At 45.0% G+C, this 10165-nt stretch overlaps 2 protein-coding genes across 2 annotated transcripts in view; one reads left to right on the forward strand and one right to left on the reverse strand.

The window, feature by feature from the left end:
- The window catches only part of LOC119387289 (CDK-activating kinase assembly factor MAT1), a 38544-nt gene extending 29983 nt beyond the window's left edge, over positions 1–8561 (reverse strand). Inside the window, exons 1-3 of the mRNA XM_037654630.2 lie at positions 8466–8561; positions 6712–6879; positions 5899–5972 (exon numbers count right to left, since the gene is read on the reverse strand). Of these exons, the coding sequence (XP_037510558.1) occupies positions 5899–5972; positions 6712–6877 (240 nt within the window). The 5' untranslated portion in view covers positions 6878–6879; positions 8466–8561. The remainder of the gene's footprint in view (positions 1–5898; positions 5973–6711; positions 6880–8465) is intronic.
- Positions 8562–8731: 170 nt separating this feature from the next.
- Positions 8732–9941, forward strand: LOC119387291 (immediate early response 3-interacting protein 1). The gene is made up of 3 exons (XM_037654632.2): positions 8732–8950; positions 9058–9153; positions 9785–9941. Exons 1-3 carry the CDS (start codon positions 8860–8862, stop codon positions 9838–9840), a joined length of 243 nt encoding a protein of 80 aa, XP_037510560.1. The 5' UTR covers positions 8732–8859; the 3' UTR covers positions 9841–9941.
- The last annotated feature ends 224 nt before the right edge of the window (positions 9942–10165 follow it).

Here is a 10165-nt window from a genome sequence, read left to right on the forward strand (position 1 = left end):
TTCATTTTTATCTTGCTAGCACAGTGGTATTCGCAGCACCTGGTACAACCACTGGCAGGAACGAATGGGGTGCATGGGCAGTGTGTGCAGTAGCTTTGCTTTGTGTGTGTGTTCAGGTCGTCCAGTCATGGTGAGTGAGAAATGTGATGTGGCTTTATATTTTTCTAACTAACTATAGTAGCCTGAAGATTATTACTAGAGGCCGGATTTTTAGGCACTAAAAAAGAGCGTTTTAGCCAAAAATAGGCAAACAAAACACCGTTTTTAGGCCTCCAAGATCGTAAATATAGGCACAATAAATTTTTACATAAATTCAAATAATTTCAAACAAAGATGTGCCCGACCTGTATCTACGACAGGAAAGCCAGAAATGTTGGTTATGATGGCACAAAGGCGCCAACGGTTCAGCATAGCCATGCAATTGTCCCTTTTCCCGCACGATTCGCAGAACACGGTCTCTCCTTTTATTGTCTAGCATGTGAGTCAAGCGCCCACCGCCGAATCAGCACACTCCTGGGTCTCTTTCTTTTCGGCGTGGCTGAGAAGGGCAGCACAGGAGCAGGAAGCCAGACCGCTAAAAGACCAGAAGGGAGGGATGCCTCGTATTGGCCGGGGCTAATCGCGTAGGGTCAATTTCTCCCCTGTTGGTGAACACCCCAAAGGGCCCCTCTACAGGTTTGAGCATTTCGAGCTGACAAGTGTAATGCATGCACTCGGCGCTCATGATCACGTCTGCCAAGGTTTGCAACGCTACGCGCCGCAGAAAGACGTGAAATTTCAAACTGAACGCCGTTGCCCTTGTTCTCATAGGCGCGCACCCGAAGATGAAGGGGCTGACGTACAACAATGAGTGGTCCTGCGTAGTAATCTCTGCTCTTACGTAGCTCGCCTACGTAGTCATTGATTCTCTGAGTGTCTGACGCTGCCAGAAGTATTCAAGACGACATGTGTAAATTGTTTAATCGGTTGCTTGAATGAATGACCGAAAACTGAGAGAAATAATAAAAAATAAAACACAGAAACAGATTTTGTGCCCGTTAACAGTGAAGCTGTTAAGGCTAGCCGTAATGTGTGCGGCCTACCAGAAAACTATCACCATCATAAATGGGTGTGTGCCACAGAAATTGGATAAATCCCACTACTCACCACTGGTCTACCAAAAACGAAGAAGAAAACTATCGTCATAAAACGGGCATGTGCTACTGTGTGGCCTCTCAGAAAGCAATCATCATCATAAACAGCCATGTCCACAGAAATTGGGTAAATTCCACTGCTCACCACTGGTCAACTAAAGATGAAGAAGGTAACATTTAGTCCAACAAATGGCTGAGAAGCGATGGCGGCGAGCCGAAGACCCTGAGTACGTACAACGAGAGAATACTAGGGAACGGGTAAAGCAACGGCGGCTGCGAGAAGACCCCGAAGCGATGTAAGGCCTACGTCAACGACGACGTGCCCATAGATCTATGAGGTGCGAACGCTTGGTTTCAGCGCGAGGTTCTGTCTCGGGAGATGGGACATCCGTGTCGTGTCTGTGACTGTCTGGTTTAACTCGAACTTCTCTACGCTGAGCATCAACGTAGAAACAACCCAGCATCACCTAGCTAAAACCTTGCAGTGAACTAGAAGCAACCTATAAACAACCTGCATCACCTAGCTAAGGCCTAAAAACAACCTAGAAGCAACCAGATGAGTCTGCAGAACCGTCCAGTTTCGCTGTTTGGAGCTTTGCGCGGCTTAGTGCAAGCTTCGCCCATATTGTTCTTTTTCCTTTTTACTTCTAATCGCAGCGAGATGCCTGACTAATCTGCGTCAATTTCGCATGCGTTCGCGTTCTGCAATTCCCGCATCGTGCCGATGCCAGCCTCGACAACGCTTGGTGCTTTTTCGGTGGATCGTCCCTTACAGCAGTTCTAGTTGTGCGACGCGGTGTATCGCGGGATGGACACAGGATCCGAGCCAGCCTCTACAAACGTGCGCGCACTGAGGGGTCCATCCCACAGAAACGAACGCCGAAACGACACAACACCAATCGCGTTTACGAGCTGGCCCTGGCACGTTACGCGCACGTCACCTTGCGTGCGCATGACGTGTTGATGAGTCTGCGTCATGTGATCCTACGGCTCCGATACTGAAGAGGACAGGGAAGGGACTTGGCTTGCAAAGGCTACACGGAGCTGATGGCAAGGGTTTCAAGATCACCTTCTCGCATCACGGTTTCTCGGCTCATAATGAACCGATTTGAAACATTCTTGTGGTAAAACGCTCTTCATTGGGCACACAACAACTCCCGGTGTCTAACTACAATTTCTTATGTGACCCCGTGAGCGGCTTTTTCAGAAGTAAATCACAAAGAAAACAAAAGCCGCATACGCATCACATTATTTATTTATTTTGATCTAAACCCTCCTTTCCCCTGACGGCACTCCACGGTTTCGCTTTCATTTTACACCTTCCTGCGGCTGCACAGAGGGAGCTCCTGTTCCCTGCCCACCCCCGCGCCCAGGTCTTCAAGGCTGTTCTTGACTTCCTTGGGGACACTGGACTGAACAACCGGCTGTACAAGCCATCCGCCGCGTCCTCGGCAAAGGACGCCACTCTCCTCTTCTTCTTCTTTCTGATTTCCATCTTTATTTCCCTCTCCCCATTCTCCTGCAGACACTGAGACGGGCTTCCAATCAGGTTCACTGCTGCTAGCGGTTGTTTTTCCGGAAGTTGGTTGAACTAGAGGGCTCGGTTGAACCCCATAGAGTTTTAAAAGGTCAGTATTGCCCGGTAACATGAATAACGGTTTCAAACTGCACTCGAAAGCGAAATTTGAGGTTAAATAGTGCTCATATAGGCTCCGTTTTTGAAAACAGGCATTTATAGGCACTTATAGGCATTTAGGCACGAACCCCAAAAATAGGCATTTATAGGCACCATAAAAACACTACAAAAGCCCTTCTTAACCTCTAATTCATGCTCATATATCAAAGTGGCATGATAGGAACGCAAGGAACAAAATAGGCATTTGCCTAAAATCCGGTCTCTAATTATTACGTTGACAATTAAATGCGAGTTTACAGGTTTGATCCCGGGTGCAATGGCTGCACTTCAACGTGGGTTGAATGCAAAAACTTTAGTGATGGCACATTGGTCAAAATGAATGCAGAGTCCACATGTCACCAAATGTGGATGCTTTTACATTGTGCCTTTGTGGGACGGCGGTATCCACGATGCAAGCTGAAACAACAAGCTTCCTCCAGCTACAAGAAACTAAAATGCCAGCAAGCATCGTTTCCCCTCCCATGTGTTTGGGTCCCAAGTCCTCTGCATGGATGCGTGAAAGAATAAATGCTCATGGTCGCGTTAAATGCACTACATCGTGTTCTGAGTTGGCATTAGCCAATTTCTTCTCAGTTACTTCTAATCCATCCATTTTTTTTTTCTGCACAGAAATTTTGAATTGTAGTGTTTCCAAAACTGTCGTGAGCCAGTTCAGCAGCAATGCCATCCCACATGGCTCAGGCAGGGGTGGAAGCGGGCTTGAGTGTTTTGGAGCAGCCCAGGGAGCAGGAATAATACTGTTTTGGAGCAGGTTTGGAGCACCAAAATGTGTGTTTTGGAGCAATGCAAGTTAGTTTTGGAGCAGAATTCTATGATCAAATATCAGTTTTATTTTATTTCTGGTAAACACAAGAAATTCCACCGATTTTAGAAAACATTTAATACTGATGAACCAACCACACTTAACACAAATTATATATATATATATATATATATATATATATATATATATATATATATATATATATTACACACACGCGCGCGCGTATGTGTTATCAAAACATCCCAGCTGTGATAGAGCAATGACTCAGGAAAATTAGATAAGCGATGTTCTGAATAGCTACACTTCACTAGACTGACAAATGAAAAACGTTAAAGGTATATAATGAACGTTTTTCAGCAGCGGCGTTTTCGCACCGCGTATGCCGAGTTGCTACGTTTTCGTCAAAAGCCTACGCCGGCTTCAAAAAGTTCCTTCGAAATGCGCGGAGGTCAGCGCCGTCTGGAGCATTGGGAGAAACCAAAGAAGCACGTATCTGCACCCTAAACTCCATTTGTCGGACGAGCGGGCGATGTGCCGCCAAGGCGTTTTCTTTTCTACTTCGAGTAGGAAGACACGGCGGCGCGATTTTGAGATGGCGTTCGACAAAATGACGCGCGCGACCCTCCGACCACGCGTCAGTCGCGCATGAATTCAAGCCATTCGGGACGCAACAGCGCGATTTCGCGAAGGCGTTCGTCAAAAAACACGCGCATCCCTTCAAACGCGCGTAAATTGCGCCAAAAATTGCGCCATGCAGTTCAATCTTTTCCCTTCAAGTTCCCTTCCAAGATTTGTCAATTATCGGTGTCGGTTATATGCACGGAAATATGATACTTGAGGTGCGATGATACTAGATGTCGCAATCGCACAATTTGTATCCCGTGGTTCTGTTTCCTACTACCTCACATTCGTCTCCTCAGCAATAAACGTTACAAGAGTCTATCTTGTTCTTTTTTGTATATTTCTTCACTCGCCATCTCATGTACCAAGCCACACACAGCAACAGCAAGCGGCATGTCATGTGGTGCCCGGATGGTACGAGCTTCGTCCTCGACCACGAGCCGAGCGCAGGTTCTGACGAGCCAAAATCGAACAACGCGAACGATCGCACTAGCGAGACTAAGCTCGTCGCTGCACGAGCGCGTTTACATGCTGCATTTATAACGTCTAAGGGCTTGTGTGCAATGCAACAAATTCTGCACATGGAGAGGCACGCTTTCACTAAAAAAAAAAATGAGTTTCGGAAATGGTCCGACCGACTTACACAGACCGAGGCCCTGTGAGTGGTTTCGCGGTTGGTAGTGGCTTCATTGACCGCGAACGGATAAAACATTTTTTTCGTTCTCATGCAGACTTACGACACAAAATCCATCTTACACACTCAGCTATGCAGCGGTTTCCTTAATGCAAAGTTTCTAAATAATGGTCGCACGTTTACGTCCGCGGCGGCTGCTCGCGCTATCCTCATGGCTTCACATCAAATTAAATATTCGCAGTAAATAGAACCTTTTCGACATTATGAAGCGTCAACGCAGTTACTTTTGTTCATGTTCGCAATCCCAGGCCACGATAGCAGCAACCGCCTCGTGCGCGCAGCGCGCCAGAAAACTTCGTTGCAGCCGGCGTCACAATCGAAATATGGCCGCACAACTCACTTTCTTGTAGCTAGCTCCTGTACAGGCTCGCTAGAATTTTTGTGCCTTCGACAACGTCACGAGAGCGCGCAAAGTGATGTGATAATATAAGCTCGCATAGGCGCGCCATGACACGGATGACAGCGCCACATAATGGCACCAAACGTAGCCTCGGTGATCGGTTCCGGAAGCGCACTGGAGACCATCGCGGAGGCCGTGCACCAAAGACCGCTTGGGAGCAGTTTCGGCGCAATAATGCGTTTTGGAGCAGGATGGCGCAGCAGAAGCGGATTGGCGCAGCGTGGCGCAAATGGCGCAGCACTTCCACCCCTGCTCAGGCCCAAGTAAAAGGAGGTCCCTTCCTGCCTGAGCAGCATATGGTTGATGCTACCTGTAGTATGTAGTTAACTCGTGCTCTTTCCACTTAGCTAAGTGACACACTGTCTTTATGACACATGAAAGCTTGTTGATGGCTTATGAAGTGGCCACATGCAAAACACAGAACCCTATAAGAGCAAATTTATGTCTTTCATGTCGCATCTTTCAATATACACAAATTATTGTCTTACATTCAATGACTTGAAGGGAGAAATATCTACTCTACTTCCAGTAAGTGTCCAGTGCATTACCATCTGAGAAAACGACATTGAGAGTAGGATGAAAAAGATGTACCTTGAGTATCTTCCGCCGTATGTCCACCTCCTTCTCTACTTTCGAATCTTCGAAAATTTGCAGCCGGAAATTGCCTGCAAGTTGTTTGAGTAGTTAATTATGTTGGGTGCAGACAAACAGAGTGCGAGCTTTATGTGGTTGTGCAGGAACGGTGTTTTATACAATTGCTACAGACCACTTTCAACCGCTGTTGAAGAGAATGATGGGAGAACTCGATTGCAGTTAGCAGTGTTACGTGGCGTGGCAGCTGCAACTAGCACCACTGACATCCGAGCAGCAGTTCGTTTCAACTGAGACTGGTAAACCCAGTCGAGACAAGTCAACTGAAAAGATGGCAGCACCCACGTGTACTACAGGTGCCCTTTTGTCTCAATACTAACGAGCATCAATTTCTGTGCCAAACAAGCGGTTTGAGTGGTCACGACTGGTGATGAATATCATGGACTCGACTTCAATAGAGAAATCAAATGTGATTGCAATGGCTGTAGCCTCTGTCTGACTAAAGGACAATGAGTGTGTTGAAGACAAGTTATCTCAGAGGAGCCTACAGTCAGAGCCATTGCCACTGTCACCACAAGATAGCGATGTATCACAAGATGATGCACCAATTAGAACTCACACAAAAGATAAGTGCACTGCCCTGTGTTATACATATGAAGCCCTTGTAATTGCAAATTATCTCACAGTTATGTTACCACAAGAACATGCAGCTGTGCAAACATTGCGAAAAACTTTAGAAGTACAGGGAATATTTTTCCTTCTAGAATAACTGTGCTACAAACAGCATAACATGGTAAATGTAAAAAGACTGACCTCTTCTCAAAGGCACATTGCACTGTGGGCAGGCCCCTGAACCTTTAACAAAGAGAAGCTCAACGCAGTTTTCACACAGGGCATGGCCGCAGACATTCACCAAAAGCCGCAATGAAGGGTTGCGATACTTTGTTGTCCGGCATCGTGGACATGCCAGCTCATCCATGGCTGCAAATGACACCATTAACAAGAGAATAATGATACACTATAGTTTTAAGAGGTAGGATGTATACAGTGAACTCATTAAAGATGCTATGCATATGGTGTTTTAGTTTTTGAAAAGCTTCAAAGCGTGCATACAGTGATTAAAATAATTAATTAAAGCACATCTTTCCTTTTCCGCACAATGGATCTCACAAACAGTCCTACTTGGATACTTTTCTGTAGCTTGCACAAGAATTAGCGGTTTGTCTAGGGTAAGAAAAAAGGGGGAAACAAAAACATCACAATATTTATCTTAACTATGGAAACAAAAACACAGAAACCAAAATTAACTGCAAAAAATTAACAAGGTTGCAATGCTAGTCATAGCAGTAACTAATATCACATGTCATTGCATGATACGTGCTCATGGGTGTGTTCATGCAACACAAATATAACCACATGAAAGAAGGCCCATCTCATCAGTGTGTAGAGGTGAAGGCTGATTACTGTAGCACGTTATCAATCTTGAGCATTACCTCTAGTTAAGCTAGAATTTGTTAGACCCCCAGGTGACAGCATGAAGGGTGCGTCACATATATTAGCAATGACTGAATACACCCACTGTTACCTCTGCCTCCAACGTGTAAGTTTTGAGGGCACAAGCTTGCCCTTATAAAAACAGCTCATTGTCTCCCATGGAGACGTTCTCTTTTCAACCCCTTCACTGTCACTAGACTGAGACAATATGACACAATAGCACGACTGTTATTGACGTGGTAATGGTAAATCAACGCAGAAGGAAAGCAGCAACACAATGAAGTATCTAGAATGTCACCGAGCCTACTGCGGCAGATAGTGCAATTAAGCATGGTCAGATTTCAGCGGGCGAAATTGTGCTTGCCTTCTAGTACGCGTAGTCTCCCTAAAAACCACGTGTCAATAGTTTCCGTTTCATGTGCATATTATTTGCACGTGTACAGCAGAAATGGCTTTGAACTTCAAGTGTGGATGGTGTTCTCAAGCGAAAGCTTAATTTAGGATGTGTGGCGTGTCCTATCAATAGAAGTAGTTATAGTGTACTATAGAAGTAGTGAACCGTACATAACACAACTGAGTGAGTGATGGTGGAGGTGGCTGTTTCGACTGCGCCTATCGTCAGACAGCGTTGGCGTCGTTATTATTGACATACATAAAAGCTCACCATGATTCTTTTTGGCACATTCGGTCTTTTATTGCATGGATGCGCGTACAACGTAAAGGTGCGCGAAAACACTACGACGAAGGAACGAAACTAATTCCAAACTAGACGGTAGACTGTTAAGTTTGCATAACGTTAGTTCGTTAATATGTTGATGAACTTGTTTCCAATCACCATCAGACAATATGTAATTATATAATTTCACTCGCAGCAAGCAGTAACATAATAACCGTTTACTGTGTTACTCTAGACTCGCAACCCTCTCTAACTGTGTCCGTCAGCGATTCAAGAGACAAAACTCTCAGTTCGCACAAGCAGCGCAGTCACAAACATCGGAATATAATAAATACGGTCGCTGCCAGATACAACCGATCGGCTACGGGCCGATCGGTAGTAAACAAGAGGGATTTACCTGTTTTTTCAGTACTTCATACACCGAGCGACGAATATTGACCCACAGAAATTGCGCGAAACACGGCCATCATTTCAGCGATGTCAATACCGTTAGCTCAATGTTTGGAGAAGCAGCGATGGTAGTTGCATAAAGAACGTAATATCAGGACGTTTTGTTCATAATTAATTTCCGAGTTTGCTGTATGCTATGTATGCAACAGCGAAAGCGTTGTATGATCGTTTTTATAGTGTTTTACATAAATTCATCAGGATATTTCGCATCGCCGATGCTGCGTGTCGCCACGTGCGTTTTCTCAGCCTTTCGCGTGTCGCTGTCCGTGTCATGCATGGAAGCGTGAGCAAAATTCTGTCAAATTGAGGTTTTGTTTTCTGCCTTCCAGCCGGGCTTCCTCATGGCGATCACCCTGTACAACTTGTTTGAAGCAGCACTGCTATGTATCAACGCCATCGCCGTTCTGCACGAGAAGCGATTTCTGGAAAAGAGTAAGAGCATTTGTCTTACGCTCCACCCTGTCCTGTCGTTGGTCAGCTGTATGATGTGAAAGCTGTGTCCAGTGTATTATCTTAAAGCTTATTTTCTTTTTTTCCAGTAAACTGGGGCAGAGAGCAAGCCTCTCATGGGTTCGAGCCTGGTGCTAAGTCGCAGATAATCAACTTGATTCATTCTGTGAGGACGGTTATGAGGAGTAAGTTGCTTCACCCTTATGGTCATCTCGTATTGTGCTCGTAAAAAACATGTTTCGATCCTTTTGCAAGGTAACTGACCCTGTAGTATAGCGAGCATTGCCTAGCAGCTGTGATAATAAACATAAGCGCATCATTCTCAACAGGAAGAGGATAAACAATGTTCGTGTAAGGTTAGGCATTAACTGGAAAGTGGACTTCTTTCTGTGCGATTCGGTGCTTAGATTGCTTAGGTATCCATGGCTGTGGCGCTAAATACATTTCGTGAAAAGGGGCACAGGAAGGAGAATGAAGTGACGCGCCAACTTTTCTATCCCCCTTCCTATCACCATTTCGATGCCCTTTTCAAATACATTTCTATATCCCTTTTAACGAAATGGATTTGGCGCTACAGTCAAGGATACCTATGCGATTATATGCTGCGTTTACTTTGCTGAATACGAATGGCTTTCGTTTCTTTTGCACTAGTTTCGAGCTATTGTTTTGTATTGAAACATACACAATTATTGCATTGTCGTGACTGCTGGCAAACCTCATAGGATGTTGCAATATTGCTCTGTTTGTTGTTTAAGTGCGCAATTTCTTTACAAACTGCAAACTGAAATAGAGCATGTATTACGTTTTCTTTTTCAGTACCTCTCATCTTCATCAATGCCTTGATCATCATTTTCAAGCTTCTCTTTGGGTGACTGACGGCTTCGATTAGCGCTGCCCCTTGCTTTCGTGCAAACGCAATTTGCTGTACATGTGTGCTTGTCAGGTGAATAAAATTTCCGGCTATTTTTCTGTACCCTATGGAGCCAATTTCCTTTCTGATGCATGCTTGGAGCTAGGGTCTAACTTAAGTTTCACATTTAAACACTGTTTTTTTCTTTCTGTTCTCGTATGCTATACAATTTAAGCTCATGTTTCAGAACAGGGGCATAGACAAAAATTTTTTTCAGGGAGACGTTGACACTCCTTTTTGTATTTCGTGCTTGTGTTTGTGTGTGTGTGTGTGTGTGTGCCTACAAT

Source organism: Rhipicephalus sanguineus, chromosome 3 (genome assembly GCF_013339695.2).
Source record: "Rhipicephalus sanguineus isolate Rsan-2018 chromosome 3, BIME_Rsan_1.4, whole genome shotgun sequence".
Classification (NCBI taxonomy): domain Eukaryota; kingdom Metazoa; phylum Arthropoda; class Arachnida; order Ixodida; family Ixodidae; genus Rhipicephalus; species Rhipicephalus sanguineus.

What these genes read in the sequence shown, in the direction of transcription:
- LOC119387291 (XM_037654632.2), top strand. Translation starts at nt 8,860, where the DNA reads ATGGCGATCACCCTGTACAACTTGTTTGAAGCAGCACTGCTATGTATC. An exon ending in GAAGCGATTTCTGGAAAAGA is followed by an intron (nt 8,951 to 9,057) that starts GTAAGAGCATTT and finishes CTTTTTTTCCAG; the next exon opens with TAAACTGGGGCAGAGAGCAA. An exon ending in TGTGAGGACGGTTATGAGGA is followed by an intron (nt 9,154 to 9,784) that starts GTAAGTTGCTTC and finishes TTTCTTTTTCAG; the next exon opens with TACCTCTCATCTTCATCAAT.